The sequence below is a fragment of the Camelus bactrianus genome, chromosome 5 (genome assembly GCF_048773025.1).
Source record: "Camelus bactrianus isolate YW-2024 breed Bactrian camel chromosome 5, ASM4877302v1, whole genome shotgun sequence".
Lineage (NCBI taxonomy): Eukaryota > Metazoa > Chordata > Mammalia > Artiodactyla > Camelidae > Camelus > Camelus bactrianus.
In genome coordinates this window covers 97,780,462-97,804,506 of record NC_133543.1, presented here as the reverse complement: position 1 = coordinate 97,804,506, position 24,045 = coordinate 97,780,462, and the positions used below count along the sequence as shown (strand labels likewise).

At 44.2% G+C, this 24,045-nt stretch overlaps 1 protein-coding gene across 5 annotated transcripts in view; it reads right to left on the bottom strand.

Moving 5' to 3' along the window:
• The window catches only part of ARMC9 (armadillo repeat containing 9), a 142,056-nt gene that overhangs the window by 93,228 nt on the left and 24,783 nt on the right, over nt 1–24,045 (bottom strand). For 4 of the 5 annotated variants that reach the window (XM_045517458.2, XM_074364476.1, XM_045517456.2 and 1 more), the window contains 5 exons: nt 22,126–22,283; nt 17,210–17,308; nt 7,352–7,386; nt 4,211–4,322; nt 1,486–1,578 (listed from right to left, as the gene is read on the bottom strand). In XM_045517458.2, the coding sequence (XP_045373414.2) occupies nt 1,486–1,578; nt 4,211–4,322; nt 7,352–7,386; nt 17,210–17,308; nt 22,126–22,283 (497 nt within the window). The remainder of the gene's footprint in view (nt 1–1,485; nt 1,579–4,210; nt 4,323–7,351; nt 7,387–17,209; nt 17,309–22,125; nt 22,284–24,045) is intronic. The other variant, XM_074364475.1, reaches the window with a different exon arrangement.

The window sequence follows — 24,045 nt, the reverse complement described above, 5'->3', positions numbered from 1 at the left end:
GGGACATGGCATCCACGTTACCCAAGGAGTTTAGTTTTCCTTCTTTGCAGATTCTCAGACATCTTACAATAATTCCAGCCCACTCCTTACTAACAAAAATAATAATAAATAAACCTTAGCAATTAAAAATAATGACTTGAGGAAGAAATGACATCTTCAATGGCTATAAAGATCACAGCATTTTGACAAATATCATATATCACAAAACCGAAGACACTTTTCATTAGAGGACACATTATTTTTTATATACAACCAAGAAAGAAAAAAGCAATTAAACTATAAACTGCCAATTCAACTCGAACAGGCCATCGATTATTAGATACACTCCAGTTTCACAGGTGCTAAAGCGCAGGGGTGGGGACTGGATCTTAGACTCAGTGAAATATGATCATTCAGAAAGAATTAGTATTAAATTTACTCTTTGAATTTGAATATATAAGTCCTGACAGTATATTATTCAGCTGCTTCATGGTTGGTCTCAATGCCATTACAAATACAAGCCAAAAAAAAAGTAAAAGAAAATAAGTCAAGAATCTGAGAGACTATTTTTCATACTTAACTCTTTCATGGGAACAATAAGACTATGTACAAAGAATAAGCTCAAAGCCCTGAAACGTTGTCTCCTGTGCGCACAGCAGATTACACATAATGAGCTTTCACCGGGGGGCTGTTTCATCAGCAATCATAAGAGGTATGGATACTCCAGTCAGTGCACACACTGTGAAGCTTAATAACAGGGAGGTGATGTTTTTAGAGCATTTTGGATAAACGGTCAGCTGAAATAATGAGATGCAGTATCTTCTTTATTTAGGCCATGTTCAAGTTCTGGATCCTCCTCTGGTCTGATAACAGGTGCCAAGAACAGGTAAGAGAGGTGGGGAGTGGGGAGAACCACCACGCCTGGACTTCCCTGTGCTGGGCCCCCGGCTAAGTACTGTCCACACGTAACCACGTGACAAACCCAACAACCTCCTGAGGCAGGATGGCCCCTTCTCAGATGTGGGGAAGCCCCCTGAGACTGAGAAACTTGCTTCAGGTTGTCTGGCCAAGAGGTGGCAGGGCAGAGATCTGACACCTCCAAATCCCACGCGTTTCACATTGCATCGGTAGACCTGTCTGGTCCAAAGCTACATACAAATAGTGTCGACATTTTTTAAGGCAGGCCCAGATGAAGAAACAAACAAACAAAACGAATCTGCTTACCTACCTTGCCCATCATAAGTCATATTGAGTTTTCAGGACACATGGTAAGCAGTAGGGTGAGGGAAAGAGTTGGGAACTTGAGAAAAGGAAAAACGGCACAAAAGAGCTACAGAGCTGAATCAAGCAGCACTCTGCATGAGAAGTGAAAAGTGGGCCCAAGTCCAGGGTGAACAGCATCCGGTCACGGTACTGAAGATACGCGTAAAAATGAATGCTTTCCCTTCTCAGATCCTCCCCTCGAAATGAAGGCCCTGGCTGGATGCTGGCCCAGCTCTCACCGACCTGGCTGTGGCTCTGACAGTCCAAGAGGTCATTGCTGATGTAGGCTTGCAGAACGGTCTCCCTCTGCTCTCCAGGGTGGGATGTGGTCAAGCGCTAGAAAGAAAAACAAGAGCAACAAGATGCAAGTGTGAACGTGGAGATGAATGTCCCCACAGTTGGTGTGTGTTAATGGGCAGTGCCAGTAACTACGCCTTTCATCCAACAAGAGGAACAGTACCCAGCTGGGGGCTAGTCAACCAGCCAACAAGTCAATTAACGAGAAATTACAATGTACTTCCTAGTGGGTGATGTAGGAGTCGATTTACACACATGAAATCTCCAGAGCGGTGAAGTGGAAAAGGGCTGGATTGTTAAGTGAGCAGATAAGGGAGGGCTCGCCAACGCCTGGAGAGGGTTTTTTTTTTTTGCTGGAAGTGGCTCAAGAGCTGGTTCCTGAAGGATGAACAGACTGTTATGCAGCACAGGGGGTGTGAGAGTGGGGAGGGAGTGGGACGTGCAGTCCAGCTCAGGCAGGTGTGAAATACAGGATGCACTCATGGGGCCTTCAATGAGGGGAGCACAGGGCAGGCTGTGAGGGCCGTGAGCAAGGGCCATGCCCACAAGCAGACTTGACCCTACAGGGACTGACACAGCAGTACTGTGACACTGTGCACACACGTGTGTGCTTGTGTGTGGGGGGGGGGTGTGTGCAGCTGAGTAGAATTTCGTAGACATTGAAAAGCCGTAAGTTTGTTGTGTTGTTTTAAAAAAGTAAGAATTTACTTAATGTCCATCGGGCTGTAGGAAATATGTTTCGTGGAGAGCATGTGAAATGTGTGTGTGTTTGTGCACCTGAGAAAGCCGTGTGACTACTGTGAGCAAACGTCCTTGTGCAGGTTGTCCAGGACAGCCTTGCTAGACAAAGCTCCCTGAGACTGCAGGCGAGGAGCAGCGGGACGGGTAAAGAACGGGGGGTGGGAAGACGGGAAGAGCCGCAGACTGCCTGGAGGCAGGTGTCACTGATGGACCGGACCCCTGTGGCCAACGAGGGAGGCCCTGAGGGAAGAAAGGACTACATTAAAGGAGGGCGGTGCCAGGAGGGTCACATCTGGGGGCTGCTGTTGAGTTTGGAGGCTACTGCTGGACTGGGGTGGAGTGGAGGCACTGGAGGAGTCTCAGACAGAATCATAAGGATCTGTTTATTTTTCCTGGTTGTTCTGACAATGCCATTCACTCAGCAAAGGAATAAATACCCTGTCTCACCAAGAGTACAATGGACTGACAGCAAGTGCTGGGTGGATAATCTAAGAACCAAAGGAAGGATGGTTTTGGTAACTTGAGCAGAGAGGCAAATGTCCAGTGCAGGATGACCACTAGAGAGTCCTCCTGACGCCCCACGCGCTCCAGTCAACTGATGCAAACAAATCCGGAGCGACACCACTGACTGACCACAGGACCCTTTCCGCTGGTCCTGAGTGCACCCTCAGAGCACTCCCCCAGACCGGACTCCCGGAAGCACTAACAGCCATCAGAAGTGCAAGGGAGGAGAGCTTTTTTAATCCAGAGATGGAGAAATCATTCAAAAGCATCTGATGTCAAGATACCCTCAGACCTGGGATCCATGAAAGAGTCTGACAGTGTTGCAAGCGAATAAGAACAGATATTCAGCTAAAGAGTGAACCAGTGTTGGCGTATGCCAGCAGTTCTAAAGTGTATTCTGGGGAACCCTGAGGGGCTTCAGAGCCCCTTCCGGGGGTCTACAAGGTCACAATTATTTTCATAATAATACTAAGATATGTTTTGTCTTTTTAATGATCTACCTCTCAGAGGCTATTTGAAGTGTGATACCATGATAAATTGAATGTAGAAGCAGAGATGAGAATCCAGCTGTCCTCCATTAAGCCAGATATTAAAGAAATTTATTTTAAAAATTTATAAAAATGAGAAAATAAAAAATAAAAGAAAAAATGTTTTAAAGAAATTTACAAAAATGTAAGACAATGTCAGTCTTACTAATTTTCTTTTTGGTTTGGAAAATAGTTACTTTTTATAAAAAGTATGTTATGTTCTTGGTTTATTATTGTTCATCATAAATGAATTAATAAGTATGTATTTTACATTTTCTTAGTTTTAATTTGCAGCACTGTAAATTTTGGTAGATAAAATTCACAGAAATAAAAGCTCTTTGGGTTCCTCGGTATTTCTGACAGTGTAAAGGGGTCTGAGACCAAAAAGCTTGAGAACCACAGGCTTAACTGTGATCACTCTGAACACTGGGGAGAAAAGCAACCATTTAGACTAGGCTTTAGTCTAAAAAACTAAGTCTTTTCCTTAAAGACTTGTTAATAGGTTTTTGCCCTTGATGCCTGCTCCTGTGCCCGCTTGGTGACTCCTCAACCTGGACGGAGGTCTCTGCGGAGGTGCAGTGTGAGAGTGAGTCCGTGCTCTGACACGCCGACACCTCCCAGCTGTGAGTGTGGCTCAGGACCAGGAAAGGGCCAGACAGGGGGCGCCTCTGGGGCCTTGAAACTGCATATATCAAAGGCGATGGCAACCATAACGTCAAGGAGTTTTTAAAGAGACCACAGCAATCTTTGGAAGCTGCTTTTAACTTTAGCTCTTGGCGTCATCAGGTAGCAGGAAGAAAGAGTTTGAGAAGATGTGTTGAAAGATACAAGCAAGGTAACCAGCCAAGAAAACCGGCTTTTTTTTTTTTTTTTTAACTTCAACAAAAAAATGTACGTACCCAGCGCAGAGCCTGCAACAAGAAGGCTTTCAAGCGGTCACTCCCCAGAATCAAATCCTTCTTCAGTTTCTCATAATCCAAGGAGGGCAGTAATGGGACATCCTTCAGTTTCCTACTCAGCAACACAAGTTCAAAGAGAAAGAAAAGGGCAGAAGGGCATGTTCACTACACCTCCTGAGTATCATGACACCCCATCTAGACCCGCTCGGATGGGCTGAACGGGCAGTGGGCTACTGCTTTCTGTGCTCCTGGTACTAACTCCAGGCCTCCATGGAGAGGGCTGGGTTCCAGGCTCCCCACCCCAGCTGCAACGAGCTCAGCTCAGCCCCTTCTGTTGCATGGACTAAGGTTGATACAGCAGTTTTCCTAAAACGAGGAGTCTCTGCCTAAATGGGTTTAGAAAGCACCGCATTCACATTAGGCCGGGGCACCACAGATGGGGATGAAATCATCTTGGAGACATCATAACTTTCCACCAAAGTTCTCTTTAGAATCCTGAGCAAAGCCCAAAGCCTATTAGTGTCAGCAGGCCCCTAGCATCCTCCCTAAGGACCTGAAGTCACTGTCCCTCTCAAGCCTGAGGGACCGGCCTGAGGGAATGTGAGGGACAGACCAGCAGTCAGGAAACACTTTGAGCAGGAGCTACACCATTGACCCTGCAGCAGGTAGAGGGTGTGAGCAGGAAGCAGCAGCGGGGACAGGCCTGTGAGACGGGGAGTGAGTTGAACAATTTACAAACCTTCCTCAAGAGGACTCCAGGTCAAAGGCCTCAGGGGAAGGCAGGTTTCAAATAAGAGAGATCTCTGTTCGAAGATCTACACTCTGCAGATGACCCAACACCTGCTTCTGGTTGTCCAGGTACAAAAACAACCACCTCAGATGCCTCGTCCTGAAACAAGTGTCTTCACACTTTGTTTGCTGTTTTGTAGAACAGAAGGAGATTGGAGTGTACAGAAAAAACAGTGAAAACTGAAAGAGGTCTGTACTGTCTCAATGCTAATGTCCTCGTTTTGATGTTGTATTACAGTCATGTAAGATGTCACCGCTGGGGAGGCTGGGTGGCCTGACTTCCTGTGAATCTATAATTATTTCAAAACAAAAAAACTAAACAAAATATGATTCTCCCAATATTGTGCAGAGAATATTACTACTCTCTGTACAATATTAAATGAGGATTCATGAAGAATTGAGTGAAAAGACTAAAGATGTTTTTAAGGGTGGAATTAAACTGAGGTAATACCCCTGGGAGGTAGAATTTGAGATTCCTTAAATTTTCTTCTTCGTATGTTCCTAAAGATTCAAGTTTTCTATCATGAGCATATACAACTTACATCATTATAGGAAAAAAGTTACATGCTAGTTTTTAAAATGTTACTGTTTAGAAGACAAGATGAGATCCTCTTACAGGGCCGGGAAGAAAAAGCTAGAAAAGAGGGCATCGAATGAGGTCTCAGTAAACACTTCTGTGGAGGAGAGTCTTCTATCTTATACCGCAAATGGTAAACTCCTGTACATGACATATTGATTATTTTGACTATTTTTTCCTGAGGCAGATAATATTGTGAGTTTAAAAATTAATACAGATAACTTTAAAAATTCCAATCATAAATAACTGGCCAGTATTCTTCAAAAGTATCAAGGCCTCAAAAGATGAAGAATGATTTCAAATGAAAAGAAACTAAGATGTGACAAGACTAACATGTGATCCTGGACTGAATCCTGGACCAGAGAAAGAACGTAAGGGAATAACTGGTAAAATGTGAATAAGGTCCGTAGGTTAGATGACAGTGCTGTTTCAGAGTCAATTTTCTGGTTTTGATAACGGCACTGGGCTTGTGTAAGACAGTAACACTGGGGAGTCTGGGTGAAGGGTATATGGGAACTCTGTGTACTATTTTTGCAACTCTAAGATTATCTCAAAGTGAAAACTTTTTTAAAATTTAACATTCAAACAGGCTCTTTTTCTAGATCAAAGAAGTTCCATTTGTAAAGCCATTTTTGAATATGGGCTATAGCTGGGGCACTTCTATTGGAAGGAAGAAAACCTGTCATAATTCGGCCATATTCACTTGCCAATAATGGCAATATTACCAGCTAAGCAGCTCAGCAACCCCGCACTTCTGTGGTCCAGCCACTCTCCCACTGTTCAAGAAGCCTGGGTCATGCCTTCTCCTCATCCTCTTAACCCCTGCTACCAACCGCCCCCCTTCACTCTCTGCAGGTCGCTTTGCCGCACTTATATCACTGGGAATACATCAGTAAACACCCGGAGAGTTTACTACGTTCCCAACACTGTACTAAGTGCTTTAAACATACTGCCTTATTTTTATCCTCACAACAGTTCTATAATAGAGTTACTGTTATTATTCTCATTTTACAAGGAAGGAAACTGAGGCACAGAGAAGTTATAAGAAAGTGGTCCAAGTCACAGAGCTGGTGGCAGAGGTGGGGTTTTAACCCTGGCAGTCTGCGCTCACCAGCACTGCATTACATGGCCACCATCCAAAGAGAACGAGGTGCAGGGTCAATGTCAGACTTGGGCAGGACCGAGGGAGGAGGAATGCCGTATCTACTGCAGGTGCTGAGTGATCTCACAGGACCCGCCGCCCTCCCCTCCACCCAAGGCTGGCAAGAGTCACTAGAACCCACCCTAGTCCTTATGTCCACACCAAAGGTTCTCAATTCCCTTGCTACTGCCTGACAAAGTTCCTATGCATCAGGTACCTGCGTGAGTGACGACCTAACTGACTTGGAGAGGAATACTCAAGCAGACACCAAGCTACCCTGTAGCCTTGGTCATTATGTGAATCAGCAGAGAACATAAAATGTAGACACTTTAACCCTCTGTTGACTGCCCTTTGACAGGAGATTATATTGATTTCTGCAGAATGTTATAGAAACAATTCAACAATTTTTTCCATTTGATGCTACTTAACCAACATAACAGAATTAACATTGAAAGACACTTCTAGTATTACTTATAATTACTGGTATTTCCTTTAATATCCAACATAGCTCTAGCTAATCAAAGAAATTCACTAAGCAAGGCGATTAAGATGAGCATTTCTTACAGCTACTTTGAATTTCAGTTTTACCCATAACTATTCTCTTTAATAATAGCTCCTAAGAGCAGGTACTTACACGGGTGCCAAGGAGGCTCTTAACATGGTTGAAGCCTGAGGAGGAAGGGGAGAGAAGAAAATAGACTGTGTTAAACATTGACAGCAATGCATTAATCCCTAATCACTGTAATGGCACAAAACCAACAGATCTGCAAAGTTTTTCATCCACCAGGATTCTCCAACCATAATCATATATGATTTAAAAATTAGCCCAAGCTCGAGTTAAGTAATACCTTCCTGATGCACTTCCCAAGCCACCCACCCTTGGCCTCTTGCTACTCCACTGCAAGGAGCACTCTATAAAAAAACGGGTGGGTTCGCCCTGACCAAATTCCCAGAGGAACTTAGAGCTGCCTAGTCAAAAACATCACAAAGAACAAAAGCAATGAAGCCCAGTTTATTATCCTGATTTTCTTTTTTATTAAGATTTTATCTTTGAGTATAAAAATAACACATGCACTTTGTACGAAGTCAAACACTAGAGGTGTTTATAGAAAAAATTCACAATCCCCCTTCTACCCCACGCCCCTTTAATCCTGCCTTTAGGCCAAATCATTGCCTACTTTGTGGGCATTCACACTGCCCCGTTTATTGTTTTCTTGTATTGTTTTTGCCACTATGGGCAACGCAGTATTAAGCATGTACTAAAACAGAGAAACCACCAAACGCTGTGAATGGCACTTCTTTGGACCGACTCAAACCCATTGTAAAAGACATTTTGAGAAAATAAGGGAAATGTGAGTAAGGACAGCACTGGTACTACACGGCACTGAGGAATTAGTGTTAATTTTATTTGGCACTGTGGTTATGTTTCCTTTTTGTTTTTAAAGCCCTTATCTGTTAGCGATAATAGCGTACATAGAATTATTTACAGGTAAAGTGGTATGTTCGGAATCACTCTAAGAGAACTCCAGGAAAAACAAAAGTAGAAGAGAAGAGAGGCAGTGGTCCTTGGTCCCCTCTGTCACCACAACCCTTGAATGAAACATTATCCATGCTTATCATATTGAGCTGTAATCATTTTGTAACCATTTCTGTGTCTTTTTCCTTCAGCAGACACTGAGTTCCACAGGAGCTGGAGAGAGATCCCCCTTGAGTCCCCAGCACCTGGTACAGTGCCTGGACACACAGAAGCACTCAATCAACATTTGTTGAATGAATGAATGAATGAATGAATGAATGAAAGCTGACTTCCAAAAGTGGGCACTCTAGAATCCTTGACTGATTTAATAAATAAATGTAATAAACTGGCCCTGTTCTCAATTGCTTCCCTTTGCAGTATTTACAGATCCCCAGACTCTTACCTCAGAGACAGCAAACTCCATTTTTACAAGGCTCATGACCATGTATTTTAATAATATTTTTTAACCCTTGATTTTCTTTTAAGTAAAGGAACTACCTATTATTCCTGTTATTGGCTTACATAGCAAGGAGTTTAGAAAATAAGTTGGAGATGTCATCTAGATTACTCATCTAACACATTAAGCGGATCAAGAAGCCAGTAATGAGTCAAATAAGGACATGGCCATGTTAAAATGTTAGCATAATCTATACACAAATGAAAAAAAATTAAATTAGTGATATTGGATAATTATTTCCACTAGTAAAATCCATTTATATATACCTCCCTTTTTTCATAGTTAAGAAAACGTTTTCTATCTTTTAAAACATCAGTTCTTTTTTGCTAAATTCAGTATCATTCTATTTGTCCTGTAAAGAAATTACTTGAAAAGCAGTAATAACTGATCCTTTTATGAGAAGAGCCGGTATGTTAAACATAATTGAGACTTCATTACCAAATCAAGTTAAAAAGAAAAAAAAAAGCTGGTGATGAGCTGTGGGAAGAATGAAAGGCCCAGCGTGCTCTTAATGAGAGGAGGCTGTGGTATTTCATTCAGTAAGTACTTGCTGAATGCCTACTACCTGCCTAGTTTCTGCTGGGCACTGTTGATACTCGGTGAACAAAGCAAAAACCCTCTTCTCAGAGAGCTTGCAATCCAACGGGGAGAATCAACGGTCAGATAACTCTCTGTGCTGCAAGAGGGCAGCAATCTTAGTACTAGCGGGCGCAGATGCCAATGAGAGCACATGACAGGGATGCTAGAGCTAAGAAGTACTAAGCTTACATCATGAAGTGGAAGTTGACCTTAACATTGACACCTGGGTATAAACTTGCACGTGGAATGGAGAACTCACAGCAGGCAGTAGCTACCTAACCATTAACGTGGAGGCATTAATAAGAACACTTGAACACTAACGAGGCTGCTCTGATCTGTGGACCAACCTTTACTTCAGACTATATTTCTAAAGGTCACTGCTACCACCAGTTTCTAGCACTGCTCTGTGTATGGGCGGGTGGACACGGTCTGGCCAAGGAAGAAAAGCCCCAGGAAGAAAAAGCTGGGAGAGGCTCCAAAACCATCAGTCAGTTGGAATAATTTTCCTCTCGAACTAACAGTGGATTCTGAGTATGAACGGATGAGCCCAGGGAGGATCCCCTTGTTAAGGAACTCCTGACTGCAGCCCAAATGGGTGCTGTGCGATGATTTGATGCTGGGCACTCAGGGAAAGACCCCTAAGGCCCAGGGCACCAGAAGAAAGTGGTGGATGTGCGTGTGGACAGGTGGTGGTTTCCCATCTGAGGAAGCACAGCATGAACTTTCGGCAACCTCTTTAGGGCACAGTTAGAGGACAGTGGAACAATGAATGTATTATCCCATCATTAGTCATTGAGCACACACGCGTACCAGGCTCCGGGCAAGGCTCCCTGGAACCCTTGGGCGTGGGGGAAATAAAATGCTCCCTAAGCCAAGTGAAAGAGCAGAATTGTGGTCCCATCACTTCTCAGCTACAGGTGAGAACTTGAGTCAGGCCCTCAGTGCTCATGGGGTGGGGGAGGGGTTTACCGGAGCCACATGAGCCTAGGACAGCTCTTGGTGACAACAGCAGGATGAGAGGCTTTGCTACCGATCCATGACATCAGGAAGTGTGTTAGAGCAACGGGTACGAGGTGTGACATGAGCAAAGTGACTGGAAGTTGGCTGGGGCAGACGGGGTAAGCAGTCCTTTACTGCAGGGCTTCTCCAGGCGCTAGTGTGCTGCTGAGAGGCGTGAATCCCGGGATACAGCATGTCGCAAACCTCACATCAGTGGTTTGTTTGGGGACAGGGACATCCTGTGGGATGAGCTTCTACTCACGCACTTGGGAAAATGCTGCTCCACGTGACGGCCGCGGGTGTTTGAGGCCCGGGGAGGGTCAGAAAGAAAGAGCTGCGACTCAACACCAGCAGCGCCAGGGTGACAGGAAGGCACGATGTGCGGGGCCGCAAACCTCCCCAGACCAGGGCAGACTCCCGGGCCCGGCTCACGCGGGCCGCACGCGGAACCAGGTGCGCATGCGCCGTGCCGGGGAGCAGGTGAACAGGGAAGGCGGGACCCCTTGGCAAGTGACCTCACGGGGAATGACCACCAGGAGAGGTTAAGTAACCACAGCGGGACTCGGAAGGAAATGCGTGCCAGCCACGGGACAGAGAGGCAACGGGAGCCGGAGGCCCAGAGGGGCATCCCCGCCAATGGAGAAGGGAGGCCGTGGGACCAACTCTGTAACACGAAGGGGGACTTGCACAACGAGGGTTGTGACTGCAGGCGGGGAAAACGTTGCGAATGCGATTTGGAAGTGGAGCTCAGTATGTGTGTTGGGGGGTGCCCAAGTGGCTGAATGTTCTGGCAAGTTCTACAGAAACTTCCTAGGCAGGAGCCTCTCTGGCTCACCAGGTCACTGAGGGCACCGCCTTGGCCGGGCTCCAGCACCCTGTAAGCTGCAGGCGTCTGAGAGCCTGGGGCTGGGCTGGGTGCACAGCAACGCGCACACCTGGGGGAATGCCGGGGGTTGGGGCGCTGGGACCTCTTGGAGTTTCCGTGACCAGAGCCAGGCCTGGAGAAACAGATGAGCATCAGATCACGGAAGGCTGGGGACCTGACGCTGAGCACTTGGGACCAGAAGCAATGACAAGTATTAAGCAAGAGAGTAACATGATCAGATGCCTGTATACACCCAAATGCTTCCTGAAACCTGAGGGCGTAAATGAATGAACAAGATACAACAAGAAAGGTCACTCCAGCTCCCATGTGAATGAGCCATCAGAAAGCCCAGAGCGCTGAGACTGAGACCAGTTAGGAAATGTTGCCTTATGCCAGGACACAAATAGGGAGAGCCTGAACAGACACAGAGCCACAAAGATGGGGCAGGAAGGAGGAAGCCCGTTCAGATCCCCACAGCTGCCAAAGCACAGGGCAAGGGAGAAAGAGCCTCGGGGGCCCCCTAGTGTTCCCTGGAGTGTCACTCATTCACCGAGAGAAATACAGGAGGGGAAGTCACCTGGCTGGAAGAAAAGATAAGCCCAGATTTGGACACAGAAAATGTGATGACCCTGTCAGACACCCATGGAGAGAAGGCCAGCGAGTCTGGATTTGGAGGTCAGGGGAAAGGTCTAAGCTAATAGCATAGTCACCCTCTGCCAATCAATGTCCTACCGACTGGTTGAGATCAAATATGTTCAATCCTCACCTCACCAGGGTCAGTTCAGGCACTGGTGTATGAGGTGCAGCAGGGAGAGGGAGCTAGGTGTGCAACTCCCCCAAGACACACAGAGCACCGGGCCCTGAAAGGCTGCCTCAAAATGCAGTGGCGAGGCAGGAAACGGGCAGCGTCCTGCCAAGACAGAAGGCCACCTAAGGGAGAATGTGAGGGCTGAAGATGTTGAACTTCACCTGCAGAGCCACAGTCCACACAACAGGAAGCTTCAGGAAGCGTCCTCCTTAGTGAAACAAGGTCAGAGCAAGGCCTGAGCAGCTGCACAGGCTGTCCCCCAAGAAGGGTCACCTCCACCACCACCATCATTACCTCCACCACCACAACCCCCAGTCCCCTACAGGTTTTTATTGCTAACAAAGATGATTGATTTTGGAAGTAGATGCTTCTAAGATTCACATGTCGTGGGCCTTTAAAATATTTAATGCAATCACACCTCAAAGTGTTATAACTTACATTTCCAATGGGGCCTACTTGGAGTTGTTGAAGAAAGGGAGGGTGAATTCCCAAATGAGCCATTTTCCCAATAAGAATGCATTTAAAAGGAAACTTTCCCATCCAGTAAATCCACAAACCCAGAGGTGCCACTGGGTGGGATTTGGGTCTCACCCAGGGGCTATGCTCAGATTTTTACCTTGAGTGTCTCTGCATTCATGCTTGCCCAGAGCAAACAAAGGGCTAAGACAGGGACATACCACGGTGCTTTTAAATGCTATGTGCAGCATTAAGTTAAAAGAGACAGTTGCAGAAAGATTGCGTAATAAAAATCTCAATTACACGTGCTTTTTAAAGGTCTAGAGGATGCATACGAAACACAGTCAACAGTGTCACCTATGTAGGAAGGTGAGATGGGGTGAGTGTGAGGGAGGGAAGGGGTTTGTGTTTTGCTCCATTTACTGTGAATTGTTATACATTTTCCAGCTAACACATATTCGTGTATTCCTTGTGTGACCTGAGAATACAAACAACTCTCCCTCTTGTGCCCTGAAGAAGAAGTTTCTCCTCTTACTACTTGTCACGAGATTCCTGATAATATAAAATCAGGTTCATCTCCTATCCCAGCAAATGATAGGCCCGTGGTTTGGAATCTGATTGGGTAACGACCAAACCTGGGGTCAGGGTGGCGACAGGCAGTCAAGCCCGAAGAGGCCACCTGGCAGAGTTCTCCTCTCAAAAATGTAATCCGTCATTCTCAATCCTAGAGACCCAGAGTTGAGGCCCAGCTGTAACAATGCAGCAGACTTTTGGGCACAGTCACCTGGGTGGGAATGAGGCAGGGTGGAAACACACTTCTTCCACTCATGGTGCTTCCTCTGCAGGGCCTCCACCGGCATAATCGTCAGACACAGCCCCCAGAGAGGGGGACTTCCTGGATTTGCACTGCCCTGTACCCCTCTTCCTCCAGGCAGTGAGGCTCCCAGAGAGCACAGGCCCGCTTGCTCCCCCTGCTGCCTGGTGGTGCAGGTTGTGGGGGTAGGGGGGCTTGGCCACACAGCTGTCCATGACTGGGTGAGAACATTTCTTTAATTCCAGAATTCAAGAGTAGGTGACCCACCTGCTTACAAAAAAACCAAAATCCACGTTCTCCAATATACGTGTTGCGAGAATCAATGCCAGTGTCTTCAGCTCATTTTTCCTTCATTCTATTGCCCTATTTTTCAGTTGGTTCAGAACTTGGGAAGGAAGGGTGCTATTTACTTCTGAGCCCTTCTTAACTTTTAGCAGTGAATGAGGTTGCAGTGGGCCAGATTTAAAGACCAGAATCAAATGCGCTGAACTTGACAGGCACCAGCCGTTCTCTGATGGACCCCGGCCAGGCTCCTTTACAGAGAACAGTGAATTGAAACACTAGGCCAAGGGGGAGCTGACCGGGGAGCAGGCTGGAAAGAAGGCTGGTCTGTGCCCACCTATTCATCTTGAAATCGATGGCACTCTGTTTGGACCTAGAGTAAACTATATTCCCTTAAAAAAGTAAAAGAGTAATCTTCTCCTTCCGGTCCTAGATACTATCAGTTTAGTCCCCTGAAGTCCTGTCTAAATTGTATCCTAATTTCCTCTTCATACGTTATAAATCTGTTATCATAAATTGACGTTAGGCATGCCAAGTCAACTACAATATTCTTTTATACTTTTATAATGACCCCTCATCCACAATAAAAGATTGTTTGCAGCTTTTATTGCCTGTTACTAAGTCAATGACTCAGTAGAAAAAAAAATGGTTACAAGTTAAGGTAAACAGAGCTCATCCTGTCTCCCGTGGTTTCTGAGGCTTAGAATCTGTACCTTAATGCCACCATAACAGGGAAGGATGGCAGGACCAGTCTCCTGACAAATGAAGACAAAATATCAGATATGCTGTGCCCCGTTCCCTTTTCTCCTGCTCCTTATTAACATAATATCAGTTTTAAATATGCTGGTTTCATGACTCTGCCAATAGAAAGGGTTCCTGTATATGTGAAACAGGATGGGATTTTATAAACAAACCTGGAAAACACTAAGTGTTTACCAAATTATGAATCAATACATAAGTGGAAGAGAGGGAAGAAAGAAGGGGTCTAGACACAGATCCTGCAATGCTAATTACTGCTAGAAAGCCATCATTTTTGGTAAATACTCTGATTCTTAACATCATCCTTAAGCTGATAACCTACAGCTAGGCATATTCTGGACACAGAAAGTCGACTCAGCCAGTCCTCAGGGATGTGGCTTGAAGCCCCTCATCCCGAAGGCCCACGAGGGAGATACTTTCCCGAAACTTGGATGTCTGTATGTGCTTTACTGACATTAAAAAAATGGCCAGCTCCCTAAGATTCTGCATGCTAACACCACCGGGGCCACATCCCAAAGCAAGGACTCTGCAGGTCCTGTCCTCCAGGGTCCACAGGTCCGACACAGTGACAGCCCCTCGATACTCCCACGTGCACCTCGAGGACATGGCCAAGGACGCTGGCTCTTCACCACATTACTGCATCCTTCCTACCAAGATCCACGAGAAGAACTATCCTCAGGTCTTAGCACCAGAATAACACTGTGAAGCGTTGTTTTTGACCTTGCAGTCTTCTAAAAAAATGTTCTTAGACTTGTTAAATTGTAAGAGTAATACACCTAACTTGGGAAAATTCCATGGTCTAAAGGGCACACGAGGAACACCTTGAAATGGTCTATCGTGGGATGTGTGATGGGCTGGTGGGCGCTCACTGTACTGCTGTGCTTCCTAGAACGCACGTGTAGCACAAATGTTTTAGATGCAGTGAATATCACCCTCCTTTCCTTTATAAATAAATCATGTAAACGATTTTTGCACAGGCTGCGGAAAGCCTGGTGCCAAATCTGTGCCTCCCTCCCTAGCTGTACAGCAACTTAGGACCTGTATTTTTTATACCAGCCTTAGCCATTAATTACCTTTATTTTTCCTACCCTCATTTTCCTTTAACCACAATTTCTTTGTCCCTCCAGCATTGCTGAGATATAACAGACGTGGAACATTGTGTAAGTTTAAGGCATACAATGTGATAAATTGATAGATGTATCTATTGTGAAATGATTATAACAAGAAGGTCAGTAAACACATCTGTCATCTCACATGGCTACCTTTTTTGTTTTGTGGTGAGAACATTTAAGATCTGTGCTCTTAGCAACCTTCAAGAATACAATACACTATTGTTAACTACTGTACATTAGATTAGATCCTCAGAACTTATTCATCTTTTTTATTGCATTATTTAATTATTTTATTTTGGCAGTGGGGGTGGTAATTAGGTTTGTTTATTTTTAGAGGAGGTACTGGGGATTGAACCCAGGGCTTCGTGCATGCTAAGCATGTGCCGTGCCACAGGAACTTACTCACCTTAAAACCAAATGATTGTACCCTTTGACCAACATCTCATTTCTCGCACCCCTTGGCAACCACCAATCTACTTTCAGTTTCTATGAATTCTAATCAAAATTTCTTTCTCTTTATTTTCTATTTTTGTATTTCTCATATTTGTATTTTCTCGTATTATAATAATAAACTGCTTCATACCTACTTGAGTATGAGGAGGTTGTTTTAATACTAAAAAAGGCCTCTGGTTATGAAGGCCTTAGTATTAATGTGCAGACACATAATGAAAAGTCGGGGTCCTGACCCTGGAGGCTGCCTAAGGATCCCCTGGGGCTTCCTTCCTAATTCAGAGCATCAGGCTCCACCCACTCAGCCTGGGGAGGGGGCCCCAGCAGGTTGGTATGCACTCCCGGACAAGGGTTCAAGGACTCTGAAAACTTCCTCGGGAGACACTGGTGTACTCACACCCCCAGGTAAGAACCCAACTCAACTCCACACGCCTCCAGCTGAGCTTGTAGGAAGGACGCAACATCACCTATGTAGTATTTTGGCCTGTCATGCGAACCTGACTCTAACCACAAGGAACCATCAACCACAAAAGGAACAGTGCTCTATTTTTAAAGGAGAGGAAGGAGTATATTCCTCTAAAATGTCAATGTCATGAGAGTCAAAGGAAGACTGGGGTAATGTTCGAGATGAATGGAGGCTAAAGAGACGCAACGCATCAACACACTCCTAGGGTGCGGCTGCTGTAAAGGGTGTTAACAGCCAGGCAGACAAAACTGGAAAATGCACCGTAGGTCAATTAGGTAAGAATAGTGCATCAATATTAAGTTTACTGAAGTTGATAATCTACGGTTATGTAAGAGAACATTTCTATTAAGAAATGCACACTGCACTCAAGTAGGTAGGGGAAGAGAACCGTAATATATGTAATTTATCCTCAGATGGTTCAGAAAACATATTGTGTGTGTGTGTGTGTGTATGTGGAGAGAAAGTAAACGGGTAAAATGTCAGCAGCTGGTGAATGAAGGGTAGACAAGTGTCCTTTCTGCTACTTTTGCAACTTTTCTGTAAGTCTGTAATTATTCTAAGTATAAAGTTAAAAAAGATTAAATGAAAGCCCCTGCCTTAGGCTGTGCAACTCCAATGTGACAGTTATTTTTTAAAAAGCGGAAAGTTTCCTTCTATTCCTGCTGACTTGCCACTGTGACCAGACCCTGGACCCTCAAGCAGCTCCACTGGGCAGAGAAGAGGGCGCCTCCCTCCCCACCACCCCCAGGAGGCCGCCTTCCAGCTGCTCATCTGTGAAAAAAAGCTTTCTTTTCCTTCTGGGAAGGCACAGACCTCCTAGGCCGGCTGAAACACAGACCCTGGAATGTGTTATTTTCTCCTGCTCTCTCACTTTTTAAAGTTACGGGACTTTTCAGTCTGGGGAGCAGACCAGGGGCGCAGAGCCTCACCGTGCCAGGCCTCGTGAAGTCCACGCTGTGCGCCAGGCTCTGCCGCATCTGGTTACTGAAGAGGCGGACACAGACGCTCTGGAGGTACTCCGGGGTGATCTGCACAGAGGACAGAGGACGGCTGGTGAAAGGCGCGAACCGCCCCCTCCCCAGCCACGTGCGATGCCCTGGCAGGCGTTGGAGCTGACCCTCAGCAGTCTCTCTGTGGGCACAGGGATGGGACTCTGCTTTAACGTCGGAGCTCCAGGGAGTTAAAGCACCAAGCGCAATAGCAAAAAAACTGCTAACCTACTACAGCTATGATCATGGGATAGCAGACTTTAAGTTATAGAATTCCACCTGATGTACTCCCACTGTCATGTAAGATAAACTGATTTTAAAGCTTTTGTTGTTGTTGTTACTTCAAACAATACAGTCATTGGGTGGCTATAATGTGGGGGAAAGAATGCTGGGCTTAAGATCTGAAGGCCTGGGCTCAAGGAGTGGACCCCTGAGAAGGCCAGCAGCTCTGCCTCCTGCCTTCCCAACCTGTCAGATGAAATGAATGACGTTCACCGCTCCGGGTCACAAGGAGGGGTAAACGAGGTCAAGGAAAAGCCTCGCACATGGCTGATGGCTCAGTAAAGGCCTATGGAAGAGTGATGGAGACGTTTTATAAACCATCAAGTGCTTGACAGCTGGAGGCTGGATTACTGTTGCATCAACACTACTATATCACAGCATTTTTCTGTGGCATCTCTCATGCCTCTCTCCACAACTCCTATAAATCAGGACTAACGTACAACATCTAAGGTGGTAATCTCTGAAATTTTTTCTTTTCATCTTACATCTTTTCTTTTTATAAAAGTAATGCATGCTCATGTAAAACATATGAATGACATAACCTCTCCCCAGTCCCACCCTGCTCCCACAAGCCAATCCCTGGAGGTAACTACTCAACAGTTTTACATCCTTCCAGTCTCTTTTCTATGCCTGATGGTTAGAGGGAACCTCCTTTTCCACAGCCTCATGATTCCACGTGGTGAACTTCCATGTGGTAACGTCACTGGCCTCTCCGCCTACTCCTCACTCAGTCCTGCCCGCAGGAGGAAGATAACTGATTGGTGAGTCAGAAAGAGTGGGAATGCTGGCTAGACCCTCTTCTCTGACTCTGGTGCTCCTGCCTACCCCACTGGAAACTTCTGATCTGCTTCAGCCACATGGAAGGCTCTATCCCTCCGTGGCAGACGTCTCTGGTCACTCCAAGACACTCAACTACAAGTGACTCGAAGAAGGGCCTTACCTCTCAAGGCTGCATCTTCTACATTACCCTGAGTCCACGTCCTCTGAATTCCTATAGTATCAAAATGTAAACATTCCTTTTTCATCCTGTATGTTTAATCTTTCCTTTTATACCTGTTCCTTCCCTACAACCTAAAAACATGTCCAAATATATTTCATATTAAAAAAATGTCTTCCCCTTTCTCCTCCCTAGGTCCTCACCCATCAACCCCCCCCCCCCAATGTTCCTCCTTCACAGCCAAGGTCCTTGCAAGAGCAGCCAACATTTGCGGGCTTACCTTCCTACACACCACACTCGAGCTCTCACAAGCACCTGCACCACCCCAAGGAAACTCACCACCAATGACCTTCTAAATGTCAAAAACATTGGACACCTTTCAGTTCTAGACTTCTAGAGTTTTCTGTGAGACTTTGGATCCAACCTTTGCACTTGAAACTGTTTCCTCCTTTGACTTCTAGAACTGCTACCACAACCATCTCTTTAACAAGGAAATTTGTTCCATCACTTTCTTGCTTGAAACAGGTGAATGAGGAAAGGATATGAATAAACAGTTGACTAAAAGACAAAATGTCAATGGCCAAAAAACATGAAAACCTATTCAGCCTCATACATAAGTAAAGGAATGTAAATTGAAACATTCAGAATACCAAGTTTTACTCACCAAACTGGCAAAGATATCAAAGTATAATCATGTCTAGTCTTGGCAAGTGTGTGGAGACACTCTGATACACTACTGGGGGTGGGGGTGGGTAGACACTGTTGAAATCTTTGGAGAAATAATTTGGCAACATCTATCAAAATTTGAATGCCCATAACCTTTGACTTAGCATTTCTACTCTTAGGATCTCATCTTACCTATATTCAAAGGTATACACTATATATAAGGATGCTCATTGCAACATTTTTTGTTATAGCAAACCAAAAATCTAAATGTTCATCATCAGAGATCAGATGGATTATGGTTCAGTCTTACAATGGAATAATGCACAAGCAACAAAAAGACTGAGGTAGGTGTGTGGCTGTGTGGAAAGATCTCCAAGATATAGTGAAAGTGGAAGAGCAAATTTGAGAAGAGCAATGGGTCGCATGAGCCCACGGAAGTATGTGTATATTACATGCACATGCACACACATGTCCACACACGCATATGCACAGAAGTGTTCTGAAATAATACACAAGAAACCTTAATCTCAAATATCAATAAGGAAGTGAGACTAAGGAATCGTGTGTGGAAGGGGCCTTTTCCTTCTTACTATATACTCCTCTGAATTATTTCAATTTTTTACTAGGAGCATGTATTTCTTTTACATTAAAAACAAGAGAGTTAAGAGTCCAGTCCTTGCCCCTCCCCTCCATCTCGCCAAACTTGACCCTGGAGGCCCCGCCCACCCCGCCTGGTGGTCTGCGGGCCTCTGCGCACAACTCCAGCAGTGACAGCCTGCGTGCCCATCTCTGGTCAGCATGCCGCATCTGGTGTCATGTCGACCCTGGCAGTCAGAGGCACACCAGGATGATGGTAGTTATATTTGAATAGGAGAGAAGGCAAAAGGAAAACGTATGCTTTTCTTTTTATTTTTCTCTGTACTGTTTTGAGTTTTCTAACTATGTACATGTCTTCTTTTTCTTCCCTTTTGTCAACAGTGGCTATATAAGCCACTTTTGGTTTGTATCTGGTAATTTTTTGTACTAAAGAAAAGTCAGTATGTGCTATTTTAGAAACTAAAAAAAACCTCTAATACTGAAAGTCCAGTTTTCAAGATACACATTTCAAAAGCTGCTCACTGACTGCAGGATAAAGCACGAATTCCTAAGCAGGGTCTACAGATCTCCCCACTGTCTTCCCCGATCCACTCCATCAGTCTTCTTTCAACACATGCCATCCCTCCAGCTTCGGCCATTTCCAGACACACGAAGCAACTCTGAGCAGTTGTGTGAATGTTCGTGCTTTCACACAGCAAACAGGTTTCAGCACAGGATACTAAAACATATGGAAAAGCTATTGGAAAAACAATGCATGTACGTAGCTCTGGCCTCAAGTTCTGGGGGACTCTCAGGGAACTGCACACCCACTCCTTCCAATTGTTTACTCAGATGTCCACTTATGAAGGTGAAAACCTGGAAACAACCTTAATGTCCAACAATGGGGACCCACCTGACACTAAAATAAAGTATGGCATTGCCATGTGATGGGAAACTCTGCTGCTACTGGAGCTGGGGCATGGTAGAAGAATATTTAATGACTTTAAGAACACATGATTTAGGGGGGAAGGTATAGCTCTAGTGGTAGAGCGCATGCTTAGCATGCACAGGGTCCTGGGTTCAATCATCAGTACCTCCCCTATGAATAAATAATTAAGTAAACCTAATTACTTCCCCCCTAAAAAAAGAACATACAATTTAGCGTTAAGGAAAAAAGCAGATTAGAAAACTGCATGAACTGAGCCCATTTTTGTAAAACATGTGTATCTAAGTATTGAAAAAAGTCTGGAATGGTAACAAATGTTATCAGTAAGTGACAGAATTTAGGTAATTTTATTTTTGCATAGTTCTAGATTTTTTAAACTTCCTATTATGTAGTAAGTTGCTAAAACAATTTAAATACACAAGCTTAACTGGTATAAAACTGAGTAAAGCGTAACACACACACAAGTACAAGTAAAACTGGGAAATCAGAATAAAAGCAACGGATTATATCAATACCAATATCCTGGTTGAGATATTGTACTATAGTTTTGCAAGACGTTACCACCGGTGGAAAATGGGCAAAGTATACAAGGACTCTCTCTGCATTACTTCTTAAAATTACATGTGAACCTATAATTACTCCCATTAAAAAAAAACTATATTTCCACAAAGAGATTTTATTATACTTTCTAATTTTTTATTGAGTAAAACACCAGAGGCATTCCCATTAAAGTCAGGAATAAGACAAAGATGCCAATGATCACATTATTCAACATTGTCCCAGTGGGAAGGGTATAGTTCAGTGGTAGAGCACGTGCTTAGCATGAACAAGGTCCTGGGTTCAGTCCCCAGTGCCTCCATTAAACAAACAAACAAACAAACCTAATCATCCCCACAAAAAAACAAGAAACAAAAACAGTGCCCCAGAGTCTTAGCCAAAATGCTAAGAAAAAAAAAAAAAAAAAGAAAGTTATGATATATAATGAAAAAAGCAAAGCAAAAATATCATTATTTGAAAATGATTTGACTGCCAATCTAGAATATAAGAGAATCAATCAAAATAACCTATCAGGTTAATAGAGTTGAGAAAGGCAGCTGCATACAAAAGCAACATATGAAAATCTATAGCTGTCTTATATATATATATCAACAGGGTACATATCCCCCTCGTTTTTACACCACTACACACTACTTTTTTCTGTTGCAAATTTATTCTTTGCTAACATTAAGAATAAGGTAGAGCAATAAAGACACGGTAGATAACGTGTTAGGGAAGTGGATGAAATGCTGCAGCAGCATGATAAACAGCATGCACGTGGCTCTGTGAAGTAGGGGCAGGTGTCACTGGCTGGGGGCAGCCAGGAATCACATATCAACACCGTCCATGCCCATGACTTCTTTGAGACTTCATCTCAAAGAAGACATGTGAACAATGGGGGATCTTCCTTACCATCTTGCCACTGACTGTGGCCTCCAGAGAATCCACCAGCTCGGCTGTGACTCCAATGAGATTGTGGTAGTCCGCCTGGATCTTATTGTACCGTTTCAGGTATGTCATTGACCTTCGCTCAGCTTCTACCAGCTGCTGGTGGAGCTGCTGCAACATTTCTAGGAAGACAATTTATACTTACATTAAAACAAAACAAGAACAACAATTTAAAAACCCTTACAATATTAAAAAATAATTATATTCTTCTCAAGGGAATACCACGCCCATTGTTAGAATATTTTACTATAACAATGAACTTGACACTACGTATTTGTGTTTAATACTACTTCTGTTTCACACCGCATTTAATTACAAAGTGCTTTGTAATCAGATTTTTTATTTCTTATCCCTTGTGGTTCAACTGAATCATCACTGATTTTCCTAAAAAATCTATTTCCTTGATTGAACCCCACACACCTTTTAGTTCTTCTATATATAAGAAACAAACTCAGCATTTCTTTCTATAATCAGCTCACAAAATGGTTGAACCAAACCTGTGTCTTTTTCTCTGTTAGTGCCCCATGAAGTTGCCTGGGGGATACTTCTAACCATTTTTTAAGTAAAGGTTAGGGCTGCTTGCCTGATGCTGAGAAAACTAGAACCCGGGATTAGGGAAGATCTTAGGTGCTCATCCTGCCAGTTCCATAAAGCACAAGCCACCCCACTGGGCCTCAGAAGTCTTGGAACGTTCTCGGGTTCTCTTCTTGGACTCTCCCCCACCCTACCTTCATCTCCATGCCCCATGGGCAGCACCTGATGGCCAAGCCTTCCTGGGTGCAGTTAGAATATGTGAATTTTCATCAGCATCACACTCCTTGGCCCTACCCTACATTCTCCCTTTCCTGGAAGACTGTGTTTTAGATGGAGGGACGAGTTGCTGCCCCTAAACGCAAGTTAACTCACTATTGTCCCAATGCGGGCACTGTATAATATCTAAACTCTTCATTTTAGAATATTTCATGTGTATAGAGACTTTAAAATTATAAAGACCAAATATGGCCATTGTTTTATAATAACTAAAGTATAACTGACAAAAATATTGAATCATTATGTTGTACACATGAAACTAATAAAATATTGTAAATAACTATACTTCAACTTAAAAAAATTATAAAGACCGAGGTTCAAATCCCTACACTACCAATTTCTTGCTGGGTAACCTGGGTCAAGGTACTTAATTTCTCTGCTTCTCATTTCTTAACCTATAAAATGGGGGAAATAATGATCTTGAAGGGGTACTGTGAGGATTAAATGAACAGACATACTCAAAGTGCCGAGCACAAAGCTGGCCCATAGCAGCTGCCCGTTCACGGCAGCGATGGTTATTATTCCCTTTCATGGAAAGGGGTCAAAGATTTTCTAAACATATTTCTATGCAAGTAGATAACTTGAAAAAGTGACAGATAGGTTACATCCGAAAGCAGTGGTATGCAAACTCTGACATCTATCAGAACCACCCAAAAATAGAGACGATCAAACCTCACCTTCAGAGACTGACTTTGTGGATACCGGGAAGGGGCTGACTATCTACACCGTCAGGAGACTCCCCAAATGGCTCTGACACAGCCCACAAGTTTGAGAACCACTGTCCTAAATTATCTTTTCTTCCTAATCTGTGTCCTAAACAGCTATGAGGATCACCCACATTCAAATTGTATTTCAAGAACTTCCATGTTTCACCATTGTTGATGTGTAAAAGTGAAATATTTTAACCATTAAAACCTAAAATATCTCAAAATAATCAAGTGTTATTACTATTTAACACCCATGAAATCTCAGTATTGAGAGGTAACTAAAAAGTCACCTGGCAAAAATTTACATCCATTACTTGAACATCTGGAGAACATTCCTGGAAATCCTTTATTAATCTTCTCATACGTT